The following is a 21836-nucleotide window of genomic DNA, read 5'->3' as shown; positions in this document are numbered from 1 at the left end:
AGCCTGTGCCCTGTCTCTCTTAGTGCTTCCTGCTGGTTCTTTGCTTGCTTCTGCAGCACGGTCCTGTTTGCCCTGGCCTTTTTGCTTTTGTTTCCTGTGGTTGCAGGTGGCTTTAGCCTTACTCTCTCCGCCTTTAGCACTGGGCTCTCCAGACTGTTTTCTACACAGACAGTGGTGTGCAAGCTGCCCTCTGTCCATTGCCCTGCCTCTGTCCTCATTGTCCATTGCCCTGCCTCTGTCCTCACAGCATATTCCCTCAACCCATTTGGGCCCACCTGACTTCTTAGTCAAACACCATCAGTTTATTATCTGCAGTGATGATTTTGTCTCTTGCTCTTTTTTTTTTTTTTTTTGGACAGGGTTGCTCTGTGTAGTCCTGGCTGTCCCAGAACTCACTCTGTAGACCAGGATGGCTCAAACTTACAGAGGTCTGTCTACCACTTGCTGGGACTAAAGGTGCGCACCACCACTGCCCAGCAACCTACACTTTAACTGTACATTTTGTTCTTTCCTCAGTAAATTTAACAACCCAGCCAAGAATGAGAGTGGACACTTTTGTGCCCGGCTGGGGACAGCCCACATCTTCTCCGCTTGCCTTTCACTCTCTAAAACTCACACCACTACACCTAGCTACGATGAGAATGAAGAGATAGTACAGCTGTGTGCCAAGAAGCAAGGGAGAAGGAGTTGGGTGGCTTCTCAGTCTGTGTCCTGGGCAGGCAGGCCAGTGTAGCCTGCAGGAGGACAGGCTGAGGAGGCCACGGTACCACGGGGATGGAAGGCGGGTTAGGGAGGATACAGAGGACAAAGGTAGGCAAAGCTTACACTTGATCTGGGGAGCATGGATAGGTTGCTAAGGTGTGACTGTAAAGATTCAGTGAGGTGATGTGATCACGAACAGTGCCAGGACACTGGGAATTCCAGAAGGAAAAGCACCGGGCCAGACAAGCTCTGAAGTCCTGTGGGAGGGCAGTGATTTGCATGGGTGGGAAAGAGGTCAGAAGTGGAAGAAGACTGGTGCTGCCTCAGCCGGGAGGGGTGCCCTTGGTCTTGGTGGGTGTGGAAAGGAAGACTGAAGGAGTGAATAGGATAGGAGAGAGGTCAAAGTGTGAAAGTGTCAGGGAGAAGGTAGGAAGCCAGGAACATTCTGGGACATGATGGTGGCAGGAAAGGTAGAGAAGCCAGTACCTTTTTTTTTTTTTTGCTAGAGAAGAAATGAAACACACACACACACACACACACACACACACACACACACACACACACACCCCAAAAGAAAACAAAGATAAAAACAAACAAACAACCCCCCCCCCAAAAAAAAACAGTGTTTGGCCAGCTCACAATGAAATGTGCATTCATTAAAAGACTCTCTCAGTGCTGGGCTGAGTGAGCAGTCATCTTAGTCTACTGTGGATGCTTATAAATGTTTGTGCACAGAATCAAATGAGCCAGTTGAAAGCTGGCACAGCGATTTCTCCACCCCCTTCCCCACCCCCAGGCAGGAAGCCTGCATGGCAGGGAGTTTCTGGCATACACCACACATTCTGGTTTGTCATCAGTTACCACCCTCCTTCCCACCCCCCCTCAGTACCCAAGGGCCTGCCAAGCGTGGAATGCGGCTTGCACTGGTCAGAGGCTCTGTCCCTGCTGTATCCAGTGAGCCAGGCCAGCCACGGAGACTAGCCAGCTGCCCTGGGCCCAGTTCCCCTCCAGCACTCTTGCCTGTTGGGCATTGCATTTCTTCCCTTTTCAACCCAGTGCTTGGACCCCACTAGGCTCTCTTCCTCCTGTGTTCTTCTTTCCCAGGGCTGCAGTTTTTCAGTTTCTCGTACTGTTCTAGAAACAGTTCCATCCTTCCTCCAAACAACCACATCTCTCTTCGGCCGCCATGGGATAGGGGTGCTTTGAAATAGTGCGAGGATGGCCTGGCACAGACAGAAGGGCCTGTGCATTCTGGCCTTGATGCCAGCCTGTGGAGCTCCCCTGAGCAGTGGCCTTAACCACTGGGAAAGGGATTTGATTAAATCCCTTTTAAATGAAATGTACATTTAAGTGAAATGTACAGGGAATAAGGGGCTTCTGTTGCAGCCATAGATAGTACCTTCAAAGTGACCTCCGAGTGGCAGGCGACGCAGGGAGGAGAGCCTGGTATGGTGACTTGCAAGTTCAGGTTGGGAGCACCTCCCATTCCTTTCTTCGATCATTAGCACAGTATGAAGCTATCAAGGAGGTTGTTGGTTCCCGTTCTCTTCTGTTACCGCTATTGATCACTTGCCTGTAACAGAGGTGTTATGTATACTCTTTCCCGCAAGCCACCTGGGTCCAGGTGCTGCTTCAGCCCCCAAATAACACACAAGACACTATATTAATTATAAATATGTTGGCCGGTGACTATGGCTTCTTATTGGCTAGCTCTGTCTAAATTAGCCCATGTTTAATAATCTAAGTATGTCCACGTGGTCTTCTCTTACCGAGAAAGGGTCCGGACCTGTTACTCCTCTCTCTCCTACATGGTGACTCACTCTGCCTACATTTCCCAGAATCCTCCACCTCTCCTAGTCCCACCTATCTTGCTTCCCTATTGGCCAACAGTGCTTTATTCATTAACCAATAAAAGAAACATATTTACAAGATGACATCTCCCATCATCTCCTCTTTTCTGTCTAAATAAAAAGAAAGGTTTTAACTTTAACGTAGTAAAATTATATATAACAAAACAGTTATCAAGTAAGAACTATAGTTGCAATATTTAGCAACTATACATTTAGTTCATTAACATTTAGCAAGATTTAAAGAAAATATTCTATCATCAATCCTATCTTTGTGAGTCTAAAGTTTTATATGTAACTTATCCATTATCATAACTAATGAAACTATAGCTATCTATCTTCGACTCCATCAAAGACCACAGAAGGATAATATATAAAATATAAAATTGACAGAGACATCTTGCTGCCTGGACCCAAAGTTCCTCTATAACATTGGAGCATCCGTCTTCAGGCTATAGGCCACGGTGTGTCTGGTAGACTTCTCAAGCAGGAAATTTTAAACTGTCCACCTGCATTGGCAGTTTGTCATTCATTTTTCTCTGTGTCCTGCAGAATGTCTGGCACACACTTCCATGAAGCAGGAACCCTTTAGGACTTTTCCCATCAAGTTCACTAGTCACTTTCCTGTGGGTCCTGGATGTCCAGTTTATCAAATAGTCCAGGCAAGAGTAGTTTCTTGCCCAAATAGCTAGTCTTGCCATATTGAAGGCAAACTCCAGAAAGAGTTTCTTTGATGCCTATCTTTCTCTCTGAAGTAATTGGTGTTGCCAGGAGCAGTTGTGTCTCACTGTCATGAAAAACCCTAAACCATTTTAAATGCCATATTCTGTAGATCTTTGAAAGGTTTGAAGACAATATCCATCCATCTCAAATATATCTATATATCTAGAAAACCTAACTAATGTAACTATAAGTTTTAACTATTGTAGATGACTATATACAATTTGTATTTAATTATGCATTACATTTTAAAAGATCTGTATAAATACAATACCTGAACAAGGGAAATATACATATAACAAAGTTGACCTTAAGTTTGTATCAATAAATGAAAATCCATTCCAGTACAAAGTATTCATTTCTATATCATAATTCCCTTTTTTCCCATAAAAAGAGATTGGTTGTGATCCGTAATCATTTATAACCAACCCTACTTAAATGAAAATAAACATTTATAAACAATATTTGGGAATGTGGGCATCGTTCTCTCTAAACTGCTTCCTGATGTTTGGGGATACTGTCTTCAGGATCCTAAGAAGACCCAGAAATCCTAGCTGTAGTAGTCTGTGACTACATCATCTTAGTTGTTTTGGGATGTTGGATCACCACTGCTTCAGGGGGGGTCTTGCTTAATCAAACCATATTAGTCTGGAAGGAATCCACAGCTTTTCATTTTCTGTGTAAACAAGGCAGAAATTATTTTCCAAAGTAACCTGTCCTTAGAGTTAAATTTTGAAGTCAAAGCATTTTTAAAATATATAAGTTGGATTAATCCAGCAGCATTTCTTTTAGCAGTTGTTGCTATTTCCTCAGCAGTCAAACAATTCAAAGACAACACAATAGCATACAGTATCCATACTCTGTATTTTCCATCTTTATGTGGTTTATTTGTTTATTATTATTACTCTATTTCTTTTACTTTTATTTTTTTCTTTTTCTGAGACAGGCTTTCTCTGTGTAACTTTAGCTGTCCTTGAACTCACTCTGTACACCAGGCTGGCCTTGAATCACAGAGATCTGCTTGCCTTTGCCTCCCAAAAGCTGGATTTAAAGGCATCTGCCACCACACCCAGCTACTCTCTCTCTCTCTCTCTCTCTCTCTCTCTCTGTGTGTGTGTGTGTGTTTTTTTTTTTTTTTGGTTTTTTGAGACAGGGTTTTGTAACGATAAATCTTTCTGACAGCAGCCCAAGCCCTGCTGCCACGTGGCACCCAAAATAACAAACAGATTCTTATATTATTTACAATGCTACTGGCCAATTGGCTAGGATTTCTTATATGCTAGCTCAGTCTTTTTTTTTTTTTTTTCCAAGACAGGGTTTCTTTGTGTAGCTTTGGAGCCTATCCTGGCACTCGCTCTGGAGACCAGGCTGGCCTCGAACTCACAGAGATCTGCCTGCCTCTGCCTCCTGAGTGCTGGGATTAAAGGCATTTGCCACCAACGCCCGGCTGTGCTAGCTCAGTCTTAATTATTATAAATCTATATATTTTATAAGACTTATCTTATTGAGGATGCCTTCTGCTGGCATCCTCTTTCCGGGATCACATGGTGGCTGCAGAGCAGAGAGCATGAGGAAGAGGAAGAGCAAGAGAGTGATTTCCTGCTTATATTCTGAGTCTGCCTGCTATGTCACTTCCTGCCTGGATTACAACACTTCTTTACTACATTTCCCAGAATCATTCTTGACTCCTAGTCCCACCTAACTTGCTTCTTCATTGGCTAACAGTACTTTATTCAACAACCAATAAGATAAACATATTCACTGAAGGACCTTCCCCATCATCTCCTTTTTTTCTGTCTAAATAAAAAGAAGGGTAACTTATCTTTTATAATAACTGAAGAAAACTATAATCATAACTATCTGTCTGCAACTCCATCAAAGACCACAAAAGGGTAATATATAAACTCTAGAATTGGCAGAGATATCTTGCTACCTGGACAGTCACCCAAAGTTCCTCTGTAACGTTGGGGCATCCATCTTCAGCCCATAGGCCACAGTGGGATTAAAGGTGTCCTCCACCAACACCTGGCCTTTCTTTTCCTTTTTCTTCTTTTTCTTTTAATTGCTTTATCCTGTTTCTTTTCTCTCACAAGCCTACATATTTTTTTAAACACATCTGTAAACCTTTTAGAGGTTTTCTTCATCTTAATCTGTCTTTACTGTAAACCCTTACCTTTTTCTGGCCATGTATCTTTTATCTGCTAAACAACATTGCTAAAATTAAAGAGGTGGCTGTTTTAGCTGCTGGCTTTCCAACATGGCAGGTGTAAGTTTACCACCAGCACTGGGAGCTGTGCTCAATGCCTTGGTCTATGCCACCATCAAGCAGCATGCTGCTGACTTGGAGATGTGGTCTCTGCCACTGCCAGCTGCTCATACACACCATTCTTGTTTGGTAGTGGGGCCTCTTAAAACATCCCTGTGATTTTTTGCGACCTATTCAGAGTCAGGAAACCTCCCTTAAAGTAGCCGCATGAGTCTCTGCTTGTCTCTAGCAAAACAGAGCCCACCCAAGAAAATGCTGCTACCAAGAAGCTTTGCTTGTCTCTCTTCCTTTGTTTCTAAAATCCTTTTTTAAGTTTTTGTGAAATTCTAAGTGAATGTGCTTATTACCCACGTTGCAGGCGCCATGTGTTACGTGTACTCTTTCCCGCCAGCCGCCACTGCTTCAGCCCCCAAATATCTCACGAGACACTATATTAGTTATAAAACTGTTGGCCGGTGACTATGGCTTCTTATTGGCTAATTCTGCCTAAATTAACCTATTTCTAATAATCTAAGTATGTCCATATGGTTTTCTCTTACTTACTGGAGAAAGGGTCCAGACCTGTTACTCTTCTCGTGTCCTACATGGTGACTCACTTTGCCTATGTTTCCCAGAATCCTCTACCTCTCCTAGTCCCATGTATCTTGCTTCCCTATTGGCCAACAGTGCTTTATTCATTAACCAATAAAAGAAACATGCTTACAGGGTGGCATCTCCCATCACAGAGGCTCTTTGGGAGTCCTTAAGAGACTTTGATCAGGGTGTTTCTATGTGTAGTCCTTGTACATGTGGTGCTTGTTCACGTACTAAAACAGTGAACAGCAGCAGTAGCCATGCCTTGGCCACTGGAAAACCCACCTTGAACTGGTTTCCTTCTCTTCTGTGTTGAGATGAGTTCTCTCTCTTGGTGGACGTTTCTGACCCTCCAGCAGCTCCCAAATAAACATACTAAGGCTTATATTAATTATAAATGCTTGGCCAATAGCTCAGGCTCGTTACTAGCTAACTCCTACATTTAAATTAACCCATATTTCTTATCTGTGCTTTGTTACTTGGCTTGGTAACTTCTCAGTACGGCATGCCCATCTTGCTTCTCCCTGCATCTGCTCACCCCACCCTTCTTCCTCTAAGCATCCTTAGTTTTGTGGTCCCACCTACACCCCTGCCTGACTACCAGCTAGTCAGGGTTTTTGTTTGTTTGTTTGTTTTTGTTTTGTTTTGTTTTGTTTTGAGACAGTGTTTCTCTAGCCTTGAACTCGCTCTGTAGACCAGGCTGGCCTGGAACTCACAGAGATCCACCTGCCTCTGCCTCCTGAGTTCTGGGATTAAAGGCGTGTGCCACCAACACCCAGCAGCCCTTCAGTTCTTTAGTAACCAATGAGAGTAATACATATTCACGGTGTACAGAAGGATTATTCTGCAGCACCTCTCCTCATTCCTTAGTGGTTTGTTCCTCTCTGTCCTTTATATCCATATCAAGAAGGTGTTTGGGGCTGGAGAGATGGCTCAGAGGTTAAGAGTACTGACTGCTCTTTCACAGGTCCTGAGTTCAATTCCCAGCAACCACATGGTGGCTCACAACCATCCCTTATTTCTGGTGTGCAGATATACATGGAAGCAGAATGTTGTATACATAATAAATAAATAAAATCTTTAAAAAAAAAAAAAGAAGGTGTTTGTCCTTCAAGTTTGATGGGTGATGGGAAGAGCTTTGCCTTTGGGGCTCCAGAACATCACTGTGTTTAGAAGCATGAGTCTGAGCTTAGTCATTTTCCTGCTGCAAATTCAGCAATGGCAGGGGATATGAAGAACACTGAACTTGGGTCCAGATGTCAGGGGATGAGATGAACTCAAAGTTCTTGAGACATGAGGATCTTTGACTCCTTGTCTTTAGAAGAGGGGCAGGCACGAGGCGACTCACTTACTTTGGAATGGGATGTGACTGACACCCGGCAGAGGGCTGAGTGTGAGGTCTCTGTGATCTGTCGCTCCTCAGACGTTAGACATCCAGCCACTGTGAGGAAAACCTCCATCACGAGTCTTTTTCGTAAGGGTCTCTAATACGTTTCCAGAGATGATTCAGAGACTAGGAGCATATTAAGTCTTCTTGCAGAGTGTCTGAATTCAGTTCGCACCAACACCAGGCGGCCCACCACTTCCTGTAATCCAGTCTCAGGAGATCTGAGCTCTGTTGGCACCTGTTCTCATATGTGTATATCCCCAACCCCTACCCCACCCTGCACACACACACATCTACATGTAACCAAAAATAAAATTTAAAAAGCTTTATAATTTGATGTATCTTTATTCATAGAGAGGTAGCTATTGGGACATTTTCTTGACTTATATTATTTTTACACCTGGCAGGTTGGAAGGTAATAGAGCTCAGATCAGCCTTTGATCTCTGTGGCTTTGATTTTTTTCCTCTTTTAATAGTTATCTGTGCTCGTGTGGAACTTAAATAACTAGGAAGGAGCTCGGGATAGTAGAGATCTTAGGATTATAGGGGTTCAGCTCCCTGCTAGGGTTTCAACACTTCTTGTCCGTTAAGGCTATATTTGGACCATTTCAGAAAGATGGTCCATTTTTAAGAGCACCCTACCTACCTCTCATCTAAAAGTTCTATAGATGTGCCATGCCTAGTATTGCCTCAGCTGATGGATCTGTGGCATGAGTTTGGAGATAATAGCAAGGTTTGACACATAGGTAGAACATTGGGCACATCAGTGATACCACTGGGCCTGTCCCAAAGCGAGCAGCTGGATCTGGGAAAGGGGAATAGTCTCCATGCAGGTGAGATGGATGGTGCTAAGAAGCAGTCTAAGTTTGGTCTGAGTGGTCCAAATTCTGTGTTTTTTTTTTTGATATCTGTACAGGGGTGGGGGGGCACTCTTCATGAGAAGATGACTCATGAGATTGGAGAGGCTGGCTCTGACCTAGCCTTTGGCTGAGTGGTTAGACCCGGGGAAGGATTGAGGGGAGATGCTCTTGCCTGGTGGTGGTAGGGCTTTGGGATGGACTGGTCCAGAGAGATGCACTTCACAGTTGGAACTGTCCAGCAGCTAGCTTTTTTGAGTTGTACTGGAGGGGTTCAGAGATTCTTGAGTTAAGGGAGCAGTGAGCTAGAAACTCTGGGCCCTTCAAGCTCTAGGCAGCTCTTTAGGCTCTGGCACAGAAACTGAGGACAGCCGAGTGCCTTGTGGAGCCTCAGGAGTGGACTCTCCCTTCCTCTTGTCTTGTTTTCCTCCTTCAAAGCAGTTCCAGGTGTGACTACCTGGGAGCCAGTTTGGAAGCCTCAGTTTTGAAATCTAGGCCCCAAATTACACACACACACACACACACACACACACACACACACACACACACACACACACACACACACACACCTCTTCCATGTTTATGGTGTGTAGGTGTGTAGTCACCAAGTTTTTTTTGTGTGTGTGAAGATTCTCCAGGGGTTAAACACGTAAGTTATTTTGAAATACCAGTTATTATAAAACCCAGAGCCAGGCGTTGGTGGTGCACACCTTTAATTCCAGCACTTGGGAGGTGGAGGCAGGCAGGATCTCTGCGAGTTCGAGACCAGCCTTGTCTACAGGACAGCCTCCAAAGCCACAGAGAAACCCTGTCTCAAAAAACCAAAACCCAAACCAAAACAAAACAAAAACAAAAAACAAACTCAGAAACAAAAAAAATAACCACATGGGTCCAGCACTGTGTGATTTTACTTATTTACAGTACTGCGTGCTGGGTGTAATGGGTTATGCCTACAATCTCAGCAGTTAGGAAGCTTAAGGCAGGAGGATTGCCACGAATTTAAGGTCAGCTTGGGCTAAAACAATAAGGAATTTCAAAATCTTCTTGACAGTTCCCCCTCCCCTCCTTGAGACAAGATCTCACGGTGAAGCCCAGGCTGGCCTTGAACTCACAGAGGTCCACCTGCCCCTGCCTCCTAAATGCTAGGATTATAGACATGGGCCACATGCCCAAAGCTCTTGACTTTGTAGTTTTAAAGTTTGCAAAGATTCTCAAAGTCATTGATTAGTCCTGGAAGAGCCACACCCTTGATGGAGGGTGTGCCCTACTAGATTTTCATGCTTCTGCCAATAGTCTGGCTTCTGACACAGCAGGCTGGGGACACTGACTCATCTGAAGTTTTGTGTCCTTACTGCCCGCCAGCCAGGGATTATGTGGCCTGGTGTTGGTATCCACCCAGCTACAGAAGGGGGAAGAGTTTGGGCTCACTTTGCTGTTAGAATTTGTCCTGGTGGGACTGTAGTTCAGTTGGTAGAGTGCTTGCTTAGCACGAAGCCCTGTCTTCCGCCTCTAGTACCTTATAAAATCAGTCTAGCACGTGGGAGGCGGAGGTGGTCGGATCAGAAATGTAAGCTTGAAAGACCCCTGAAGAGGTACTTTCGTAGAAGGAGACCCGCACCCAGGAATCAGCGAGACCACGAACTTGGATGCAAAACCGCAAGAGGCTTTATTGGAGATACGGGTTCCCCGGGCGACTTAGCTTCTGTGAGGCCAAGCGCCCCGAGCCAAGGGAAAGGGGTCCTTATATAGGGAAAAAGGCGCAAGCTAGAAGCAGGGATTCTATTGGATAATTCTAATGAGGCATTGTACAGAGCTATTCCCATTGGTCAATGTAAATGAGGCGCTATACAGGGTTATTCAAATGAGGCGAAGTACAGAGTTATTCAAATGAGGTGAAACACAGAGTCTTTCAAATGAGGCGAAATACAGAATCATTTCTATTGGATGGTTCAAATGAGACACAGAGCCATTCCAGATCAGCATATTCTCAAGGTCTGGTGTCTGGTACAACAGACTCAATTCCCCCCCCTCCGCGTCCAGATGGCTGACCTTGGGGGCGGAGACCTTGGGACGGAGTGTTTCTCATCGGGCGGGGGCTCAGGGGCAGGGCTCCAGGCCGGCTCACTTGGTGTTCGTTCTCGTGCCGGCCCACCTGGTGCTCGTTCTCGGGCCGGCCCACCTGGTGCTCGTTCTCGGGCTGGGCGTGCGGCGGGTGGCGGGGGAAGTGGAGGCCGCCGGGGGTGGGGATCGGGGAAGCCGCCGACAGGAGGAGGAGACAAACTTGAGAAAGAAAGGGCTAAGGGGCAGGGGTCTTTCAAGCTCACCTTAGGCTACAGGTAAGCTTGAAACCAGATGCCAAATGACCATGCCTACAAACAAACAGCAACCAGATTTAAAAATCCAGACCGATTTCCCCAAAATCCTTAATACTGGAGCCATCGTTTGTAACAGAAATGATTTCTTTTTCACTTTAAAAATTAATGTCTCAAACTCTTGGAGCCCCACTTTATGTTTCCTCATTCTAATTTATAGCCTTCTCCTAAATCCAACTTAAGAATCAACCTCCCTAGTCTCAATCTTTCTCAACCCCCTCCCCCCTCCTCTCTTTCTTCTTTTACGTTTTCTTGGACAGTTTCATGTAGCCCAAGTTGGCCTCAGACTTGGTATGTAGCTGAGGCTGGTTTTGAACTCCTGCCTCCTGAGTTCTGGGAATGAATGTCATTGTGACTCTCATCAATACTTCTTACTAGATAAACATCAGTAAAGATGGAAATAAAAGTATTTTTATTTTTCTGCTCATTTTGTCCTAATGCACCAAAAATTGTGTTTTCTGCCCCCCTAGACTCCTGACTCTTATCTCATCCCCCTCTACCCCAACCCTGTGCAGAGGGGTTGTGCGCACAATAGGCAAATGTTCCATCCCTAAATTGCACCCCAGTCCTTGTCCTCATAGTCTATGTGCCTTGGAATTTCTGCTTAGTCTTCATGTTTCTTGTATATAATTCTTTTGAAGTGAGTGATAGGCCATCCTTTTCTTATGGTTTAAGTTTACCAGATTGTAAGATTATCTTATCAGGGAATACAGTATTTATTATAATTTATTTGATGTACATTGGTGTTTTGCTTGAGTGTCTGTCTGTGTGACGTTGTTGGGTCCCCTGGATCTGGAGTTATAGATGGGCATGAGCTGCCAGGTGGTTGTTGGGAATTGAACTTGGGTCCTCTAGAAGAGCAGCCAGTGCTCTTAACCTCTGAGCCATCTCTCTAGCCCCTGAGTATTATTTTTATGGTAGAAGACTTTGGCCAGGTGGTGCTGGCGGCATACACCTGAATCTCTGTTCTACAGTGAGTTCCAGGACAGCAAGTGCTACACAGAGAAACCCTGTCTTTTGGTTTTTTGGATGGGGTTTCAGTGTAGCTTTAGCTGTCCTTGGCTGTACTGGAACTCGATCTGTAGACCAGGTTGGCCTCAAACTCACAGGGATCCACCTGCCTCTGAGCACTGAGATTAAAGGTGTTCGTCACTACCACCTGGCAAAAGAAGGCTTCTAGGAGTCCACTACTGATGTCGTATTTGTATATATGTCCCATGTAGCTTTGCTTTTCTTTCCTCTGTCCTTTTACTCTCTCTCTCTCTCCACAGTGCTAGGATCTAAACCAGGTCATGCACGTGCTAGGCAAGCACTATTTATACCAAGCTACAAACCCAGCCAATTTCTTCTTCTTGCTGAATGTGTAGACAGGAATATTTTGATTACCAAAATTGAGAGTGAAAGCAATGGTTTTGTATGCTAACGTTAGTTTACACAGACCTGGGTGACCAGTGCTTCAGCCGGTCTTCTTAATCCTGGTGAAGCCTATGGTTGGGGATTACCACCACCTCCTCTTTAAAGTGCAGTTTCACTGATGGCTGCCTGCCTTTGTCTTGTTTCCCCACCCAGTACTTTGGCAATCCACGGTCCGTCACCTCTCGGTGTGACTTGAAGGCAAACCTCATCCGAAATGGCTGTGGAGGTGAGATTGAGAGTCCAGCCAGCAGCACCCATGTCCTTCGGAGCCTACCCCTTAGCAGCAAGGGCTCCAGTGTCATGGGCTCTGACGTCATCCAGATGACACCACAGGAGATTTCGGTGAGCCTCAGGCCAGGTGAGTCTTCCTCAAGAAGTGTTGCCATGCTGTGGGCTCAGAAAAGCCCAATAGGTGGGGTGTGCTAACATGGAAAATGGGTTTGGTTGAGGCCAGAGCTAGATGGTAATAATACTCATACCCAGAAGCAGAGCATAAGGTCACTGGAGATGGGGCTAGGTGGAATATCTTGACTATTTTTTGTTTTTCAAGACAAGGCTTCTCTGTGTATTTTTGGAGCCTGTCCTGGAACTCGCTCTGTAGACCAGGCTGGCCTGGAACTCACAGAGATCCACCTGCTTCTGCCTCCCGAGTGCTGGAATTAAAGGTGTGTGTCACCACTGCCTGTCCTTTTTGTTTTGTTTTGTTTTTAAAGATTATAGTAGAGGCATTGCCTGCATGCATGAGGCTTGCATGGTCACTTCTGCAACAAACAGAATGAACAAGCGAACCCCGACCCCCCTCAAAATGATTAAAACACAATATTATGGTAGAATATGTGTGTGCATATGTCCCGCGCCCGCTCTGTATTCCTCGCCAGCAAGAAATACACGCAGGACACTCGGATCCTTCTGCAGACAAGCTTTAATGCATTAGACTGAACAGAGACTGAGCAGAGACTGAGCAGAGACATTGAACCAAGAAAACCATTCCTATATAAAGGCTGACCAGCCGCCTGGGACGTGTTATCCTATGAATGGCTTCAGCTCCTCAGGCTAAAATGAGCCACGGGATAGGCAGAGATCAAAGGAATGGAGATTACCCAGCGCCTGTGAAGTAATTCACACCTTGGTGTCTTCAGGCAACATTATAATGTAGGAACCGGCTTCCTACATATCCCCCTTTTTTTATTAATTAATGATAAGGCTTTATATTATTACAAGCAAATAGGTCACCCATATGTTGAGGGATAGAGGCAGGGGTTGACCTTCCCAAAATCAAACATTAAGACTGTGTACGGGAGTCACCATCAGGCTGTTAGCTTGACCCGAAGTACTCCCGACCTGTCCTCTGCCGTTTTTCTGGGAAAGGGAGACTGGGGCAGGTAACCCTTATGCAGGTCAACGTACCTCCCAGAGAAGCCTGTATAATAGGCAACTCTGTGCGATGCCTATGCTCAGCATCCCTCTTTGGGGCTGCACAAACCAGACACTCTACCCTGTGCAATGAGCCTAGGCTCCGGGTGTGCAAGAGCTGTCTGGCCGGCGGCCTATTGCTAGTAGCCAAAATATAAGCGCTTGGGCGGATCTCTTGGTTTGAGCCCTGGAGCTTACATGCCAGTCAAAAGTAACAGCAATCCATAGGTGGCTGCATCAAACAATTATACCCACCCCTTTTCTCACAGACCAGCCAAAAATAACAGCAATCCGCAAATGGCTGCATCAAACAATTACCCCCACCCCTTAATCAGTTGCCATCTCTCCGCCAAGGACAGGAGTTAATCTGGATAACAATAGCGGCTCTCAACTCCCGGGGGTAGAGGGTGGAGTTTCGACTTTTGAAGGTCTGTAGAGGCTCTTTAGGTTGAATCTTTTTGGGATCCACAGGGGATTTTCTTCATCCTGTGAGAAAACACAATATCGCTCCCCTGGATCTTATGAGAATAGGATCCGGGCCTTTCCAAAAATCAGTTAAGATATCTTTTCATTTTACCATTTCCTTTTGGCCTTTTAGTTTTTGAGGTGAGACGCTTGGCCTCGGTATGGCCCCCAGCGTTAATGTTAATGAGGCTTTAAAGCCCCAGGCATTCCAGGCCTTTAAGAAGTGTTGAATAGCAGGCATGGCCTTTTCCCCTATCAAAGACTGGGAAAGCCATCTGTAATTTTCTCCGCTCCTCTGATGGTAAGAAGGAGTCGGTTCCAAATAGTGGGTGTGCTGATAGAAGTACACCCGCTGAATTAACAGGCGATGGCCTCATATTTGTTTTTACTTTTGGCAGCTCCTCCTCTAGCTCTGCTTCCTTGTTAGAGTCTAAAATCTCAGAGTCTGAGCTGCTCAGCTCCAAGGCTTCCAGTTTCGTTGCAGGGCAGAGGCTAGGTTTCGAGTCCTCATCTCTCCTAAATTTACCGGGGTGTGACCGGCCATTCCCCATTCTTTCTCCCTCCTTCTCTGTCTCTCCCTCATCCAGCTGAGCTGTTCCTTTTAAAACTTTATCTCTTGAGCTTTTTGTTGTAGTTTCTCTTCTTATATACACTCCCTTGTCACTAGACACCCCGGGAGGTCCTTTTTTCTTATACGTTGCAGTTTCTCTTCTTACACACACTCCCATGTCACTAGACATCCCGGGAGGTCCTTTTTTCTTATATTTTATTGTTAGGTGCGCCCCATCTCTCACTACATTCGGTTTCTGATATGTAATTCTGGACTTCTTTAAGATTGCTACAACAGTGAGAAAAGTCAAAATAGCTCCTAGTAAAAGCATAGAAGCCTCTATATTAACCTCCCACAATAGCAACATTCCCAAGCCAAAGTCTAGAAAAATCATACCTCTCCGAATTTCTCTCATTACATTCGGTTTCTGATATGTAATTTTGGACTTCTTTAAGATTGTCCCAAGCCAAAGTCCAGAAAAATCATATCTCTCCGAATTTACCACCCTGCAGTTCTGAATCCGCCTTGTAGCCAAGGGGTCTCCGCGGTGCTGGAGATGTTCATAAGTTCCCGGGTTTCGGCACCATATGTCCCGCGCCCGCTCTGTATTCCTCGCCAGCAAGAAATACACGCAGGACACTCGGATCCTTCTGCAGACAAGCTTTAATGCATTAGACTGAACAGAGACTGAGCAGAGACTGAGCAGAGACATTGAACCAAGAAAACCATTCCTATATAAAGGCTGACCAGCCGCCTGGGACGTGTTATCCTATGAATGGCTTCAGCTCCTCAGGCTAAAATGAGCCACGGGATAGGCAGAGATCAAAGGAATGGAGATTACCCAGCGCCTGTGAAGTAATTCACACCTTGGTGTCTTCAGGCAACATTATAATGTAGGAACCGGCTTCCTACATGCATATGTATACATACATATGGTAAATATATACATATGCATATATGTATGTTACAGTATATATATTTAGTCACACATACTGCTACCTATCATGCAGTTTCTAGTATTAGAAATAAAGTGAGAACAGTATTGGGTGTTAGTCAGTGAGTGCAGCGCCAGGCAGGTCTAAGAGAGGGCCCAGCTCTGGGAGGACTAGAGTCTGGGACACACCCAAGGCACCAAGATGTTTTGGTAGAGATGAAGACTTGGGAGGGGCCGAAGAAAACTGGAATCTCTAAAATTCTAGCATCATTGTGAATATGTTTCTAGAGATGGAAACACTTGAAACTATAATGCCTCTTAAAAATTTGAAGTGACAGTTTTAATATTTTTAAAGAGAAATAGGCAAAACCCTCTTCTATGGGGAGAGGGGATGTGGATTTTTGTCATTAGCAAAAATGTCAGTTTATCAAGTGAATTCTTGCCTCCAGGAAGCTCTTGATTCCCGGAGAGCTGTCAGGTATGTGGGGATTAGCTTTTCCATTATAAAGCTGGAGCACTGCTTTCATGTTTTCTCACCAGCCCTGCCCTCTTACCTCAAAATAAGCATTTGTTGAGTGAAAAGAAATACTTACACAAGACTAGCCAGGGACAAGCCTCAGCATAACTTGAAAGATACCCCAGGAAGGCCAGGTTACCATCTTAAGGTAGGTCTGATGGAGAAGGAAGGGGGCTGGGTGGTGAGGGGGGAGGGAGAGGGAAATGAGAAGGATTTCTTCCCTTATTCTTAATTTTTTTAAACTTACATCTTGGGCTAGAGGGGTGGCTCAGCCATTAAAGTTACATGTACTTGTTTGTCACAGTGGCACACATCTTTATCCCAACACTTGGGAGGCAGAGGCAAGGTGATATCTATGAGTTCGAGACCAGCCTTGTCTACATTTTGAGATCTAGGTCAGCCAAGTCTATGTAGTGAGTGTTCGGTTTTTATTTAAAAAAGAGGAAAAGAGAAAGCTGCAAGATGAGACATGTTAACTAGTTTATTGTATGACCTGGCAGAGTAGGGAGATGAAGAGAGAAGAGGAACAGGGGTAATGGCTGACCGCATGGCCGGGCGCCATGGAGAGGCAGAGAGAGCGCGTAGGTGGGAGAAAAGAAGAGCAGAGGAGTGCGCAGAGAGAGAGAGCGCGCTGCGTAAAGAGAGTGAGCAGCAGGGAAGTTGGCGCTTTTAAAGGGAAGGCTGTGCATGCACACTGAGGTTCCACGCATGCCCAGAGTCCTCAGCAGGCTGTAATGCGAGGCGGGTGATGTGGTGTTGATGATGAGTAGCACATTTCCTGTTCCATGCCCTGGCTGTTGTCAGGGGGCGGGGTCTGTCTCTTAAAGAGGTAGAGCCGATCAGCATCAAAGCCTGAACCTTTCAGTGAGACCTTGTCTCAAAAACAGTTGTACCCTCCATCCATGTGTGTGCCTGTGTGCGTTTATGTGTGGAAGCCAGAGAACAGCCTGTCGGAGTCTGTTCTCTGCCTCCACCATATGAATGCAGGGATCAAACTCAGGTTGTCAGTCTTTTCGGCAAACTCCTTTTCCCTCTGAACTGTCTCTCTTGCCCTTCATTTTTATTATTACCTTTATTTTTAAATTTTTAAAATTTATTTTATGTGTGTAAATGTTTGCCTACATGTATGTCTGTGTACCACACCCATGCCTGGTACCTGCAGAGGCCAGAAGAGGGCATTGGATTTCCTCGAACTGGAGTTAAAGGTGGCTTTGAGATACCATGTGGTTGCTGGGAACCAAACACAGGTCCTTTGGAAGAGCAGCCAGTGCCCTTAACCATCAAACTGTCTCTTCAGCCCCTCTTCCACTAAAAAACAATTTTAATTGTATTTTATTTGTGTGTGTGCGTATGTCAGAGGACAGCTTTTTTATGAGTCATTTTTCTTCTTTGTCATGTGGGACCTGAGCTCAGACTCGGCCATCAGGCTCAGAGGCGGTGTGCCGTGACCCTGGGAGCCATCTTACTTGAAGCCCTCCTTCTTTAGTTCTTAATTAACATTTTAAAGCGATTTTTCAAATTGGTATATAATTCACATATCACAAGATGTATAATTTTAAGGTGTTGAGGCCACTGGTTCTAAGTCGACCATGAAGCTGGGTCACTATCCCACTAATTACAGATTATTTTCTCACCAGCAGTTTGATTCGTCTCTAAGATGTTGCCCTAGCCGAACACTCCTCAGTTATATAACTTAGGGCCCTTAATTCATCCACATTGTAAAATGGGTTTTTTCCCTGACGTTTTTTTGAACCAGAGCGTAGCACAAGTTGACCTGGAATTTGTGACTGTCCCATCTTAACCGGCCCAAGGCAAGTATTGCCATGCCCCTTACTTCATTCTTTTTATGGCCAAATGATACTCCGAATAGTTAGGCTGCGATTTAGTTGATGGACAGACTGTTTCCACTGGGTAATTTTGAGCGTTCATGTACAAGATTTTTGGGGGCCATGTGTTTTCAATAATTTTGTGTCCATAGCAAGGAGTAGAATTGCTGGATCGTATGGTAATTCTGTGTTTAACTTTCTGAAGAGCTGCCAAACTTTAAGCAGGGTTTTGTATAAATACAAGGATCATGTTTTCCATTTTATTTCAACACTGGAAACTGTATGTCAGGATAAGAATTTTTTGAAAAATCCTTAACAAAAGGCTTGAAATTCTTAGGACGTGCATTTTAAGTAAAACTTAAAGAGATAAACAAAAGCTAGAGATAATTTTCAAACACTGGGGCACTCAAAAGGTACCTTTGATTTAGTTATCACCTTAGTCTGTTAGTTTCTTAAATATTTCTTTTTTAAAATGTATTATTATTGTTTGTGTTTGTGCATGCATGATGTGTGTGTGTGATGTGTCACACATGTGCCATGGTGCATGTATGGAGGTCAGTGGACACCTTGTTTTTGAGACAGGGTTTCTCTATGTAGGCCTGGCTGGCCTGGAACTTACTATGTAGACCAGGCTGGCCTGGAACCTACAGAGATCAACCTGCCCTGACCTCCCAAGTGCTGGGATTAAAGCTGTGCGGCACCAGGCCCAGCCAGAGGATAACTTTTACTGATGGCCTGAGTTCAGATCCCTGGGACCCACAGGAAAAGCACGATGCAGCAGTGCACTTATGTAACCTTGGCATTGCCGAGATGGGAGGTGGAAACAGGAACATTCAGAAAACTGCCTCAAGTTTGCTGGTCAGTAACCCCGAGTATATGGACAAAGCTGCAGAAACAAAACAAGTGAGACCCTATCACTGAACAAGGTAGAAGGCAAGAACCAGCTTTGGAAAGTTGTCCTCTGACCGCCTTGTGTCATGAACACCCAATGGGAACACCCACACACCCCACCCTCATTTATTGAAGATGGCAGGAGTCTTTATTGGCTAAGATCCTGCCATGTCTTGACTTGTGAACAAAGTCAGTCATGGAGTTCTGTTCCCAATCTAGCAGTGTTTATACTGTTTGATGCATGCTCCAAAGACAAAAGCAAAGTTTACTTATTAGAGGGAAGCCAGAGAAAGGAAAGTGTTAACATACCTTCCGGGCAGGTGGCTAGTTAGTACTTGATTACAGAGGGAGAACCTGTATTTATGAGCTGAGCATTGGCAGGAATCCTGTGCTAAACACAGGCAGCCCTGGGTGCTTTGAAATCGGAAAACAGCAAGAGAGGGGCTGCCGGGCTGGGGTAGGGGTGGGTACCTCCACTCTCTCGGGTGCAGGAGATCAGCTTCTCTTTGTAGTTCACTTTATTGCATTTCTCTGATCCCACCGATGGTCCTGAGGTGGGGATTATATGCAACAGCAATAGAGAGATGTTCAAGCCTGTAGGGCTCCCAGGTAGAGAGGGAGGCTGGGGGTGAGGGTGGGGAGAGTAACAAGTCCAGGCATGTGGCTTGGGATGGTGTCACCAGAGGTAGGCACATACCAGCTCTGTTGGGGAAGGTAAGGTCTATGCCCCCTTCTTAGGCCATCGGTTAAAGTCCCAGGCAGTGTAAGACAGCAGCTTGCTGGGAAAGTGTGGAAGGGAAGTGTGGTGTCTAGCAGAGTCACACCCAAGGATGGGAAAAGTGCCCCGACCTGTTCCTGGCAAAAATCACTCTACACATGGCTGTGGTGCCACCAGCCTTTCCCGTCAACATGCAAACCAGGGAGCCACCCTTGCTGGGCTGCTGGTGTGCTCCTCACAGAGTTGACACCCACACGGAGAGTGGATCGAGTGTGTCCATCCCACAAAAGTTGCTGACAGAACACATTTCATGATCAGCAGAGCCCATGTGGGAGGGTGTGGCATTTAAAGTCTCACGTGTGATGGGTGGTGCTCAGCATGATTGGCTCCACACTCCTTCCCACACCCTATCTCTGCGTCAAACAGGGAGAAATGCTCCCGTTAACATTGGCACCTTCCCTGTGGGAAGAAGCATATGTGTGCATTCACTTTCTGAACGAACTATTTCTCTTAGAATTTAATGCCAAAACATGGGCCACTTCCTGATACAAAGCAGGGACATCTGTATTTCTCCTTCATCGCCTTTACATCTGGAAAATTTGGAGTTAAATTTGCCTGCCTAAAGCTATAGCCCGGTTAAACCGGAGTTTCTGTTAGATGTTTCTCTTTTTATTCTCACATGACTTTCTTTAATTTAAAATTGCTTTTAATTTTTAACTTTTTAAAGCATTGGAGCCAAAGATTTCCTTGTGTGAGAGCATGGATGTTTATGTACATTATTGTTTTAATTTCTACTGTGATTAATGTCTTCTTCACTGAAGCAAAAATAAGCCACAGGTTGAAGGTAACTGGAGGCCTGCTGAGCCTTTAGTAACCAGGGTGGATTCAAACAAACCCCGCTCTCCCAGTTCCGAGCCTGGTGCTGCTCTGTCCATGTCTGCCTCTCAGCTTCCCTGAATCCGAGCCATTTCTCCATCTGCTCATTAATGGCAAACTTCAGTAAGGGAGCAGTACATTCTGGATAGAAGATAGTATAGGACAACTGAGGAGGATGGGCAGGTGTCGGAAAGCACACCAGACCCCAAGAGGAGGTCATGGATTTGGACAGAAGAGGCTTTGTCCATCTGTGGTCCACCTGCCTGTGCAAAGGCCAAAGCAGGGTACATGGGGTAGGGGTAACCTCCCTTCTCTAAGTTCTTTCCTCCTTGCCACCTCTCCCCCACTGTGATAGGCATTCATCCCATGGAAGGACCTGATGCCTGCCGGATGGGAGCCAGAGTCATATTACAGCAGTTCGGAATTCATTTTGGGAGACAGCTTGAATATTCTTCTGTTTGACTCAGACTCGGATTGTTTTTAGAAGTAGGCTTACACCAACAAACGACCCAAACTATATCAGTCTTGAGGCAGCTGGAACAGTGCATGCAAAAACAAGTCAGGAGAAACAGCCCTGCCACTCCAACTACTTCCCATTTAATTTGTGCAAACTTTTATCATTCTAGAACCCTGCTGTCCCATGGGTGTTCATCCCAGCTTCAATAGGTGCTCTGAGCATCACTGTTTTCATTCTTAGTAAACCTAGGTCCAGGTTGCACCCTGGGCAAGCCTATGCAGTATATCTTATTCCCATTGGGAGGAGGAGAAGGGTGCATGGAGGGCTGTGTTCTGTGTCTTGCAAGGGCTAGGACTTAGCTTATTGAGGAAGAGTTGGCCGCACAGGATGCAAGAGGCTTCTCTGATCTATAGCCCTGGCCAACCAAGTGTGGACCCCTTGAGTGGTGGTTAGGGCACTTAGGCTCTTGCGCCTCTAAGTACACAAAAAGATGTACCCAAATTTCAAATGCTCAAGAGCAGTTCTGCCTCAGGCCAAGCAGGACACCTGGCAGCCCTGACAGGCCAGTGAGCTGAGGCAGACAAGTGAGCTGAACTTTGAAGTCAGTCCCAAGGGGTTTGTGTTTAGAAACAAAGACAAGATTTAGGAATTTTTATCCCTCGATTTCTAACTTGGGCCTCTTGCCAAACCATAGGGAGGGGGTGGGGGCTAGTAGGTCTCCTTGCTTCCTCCCTTTAATTAATTCCCTCTTTCCATACATGCTGGCCACCTTACTATAGAACCCAAATCACTTTCTCTCTTCTTATATTTGGTACACAGTGTCTTTTCTCTTTTTGTTCTCTTTTAAAGTGGTAAATACAGTATGTGCTCTAAACATAGTATGTGCATATCCTTTCATACTTAATGAATTTTGATAATTTCCCCACCCACCCACCCCCACCATTGCCTTCTTTTAGACTCTAACATTGGAACCTTCTTCCTAAGTATCCTTTTTATTCTTGGATCTGTGGAGAGAGAGAGAGAGAGAGAGAGAGAGAGAGAGAGAGAGA

At 45.3% G+C, this 21836-nt stretch overlaps 1 protein-coding gene across 2 annotated transcripts in view; it reads left to right on the top strand.

Moving 5' to 3' along the window:
• Itgb5 (integrin subunit beta 5) overlaps positions 1-21836 on the top strand; it is a 121460-nt gene that overhangs the window by 22018 nt on the left and 77606 nt on the right. For both annotated transcript variants that reach the window (XM_027412795.2, XM_027412794.2), the window contains exon 3: positions 12294-12498. In XM_027412795.2, the coding sequence (XP_027268596.1) occupies positions 12294-12498 (205 nt within the window). The remainder of the gene's footprint in view (positions 1-12293; positions 12499-21836) is intronic.

Source organism: Cricetulus griseus, chromosome 4, assembly GCF_003668045.3.
Source record: "Cricetulus griseus strain 17A/GY chromosome 4, alternate assembly CriGri-PICRH-1.0, whole genome shotgun sequence".
Taxonomy (NCBI): Eukaryota; Metazoa; Chordata; class Mammalia; order Rodentia; family Cricetidae; genus Cricetulus; species Cricetulus griseus.
Note: the sequence above shows the minus strand (reverse complement) of the source record. Positions and strands in the feature narration are given on the sequence as shown.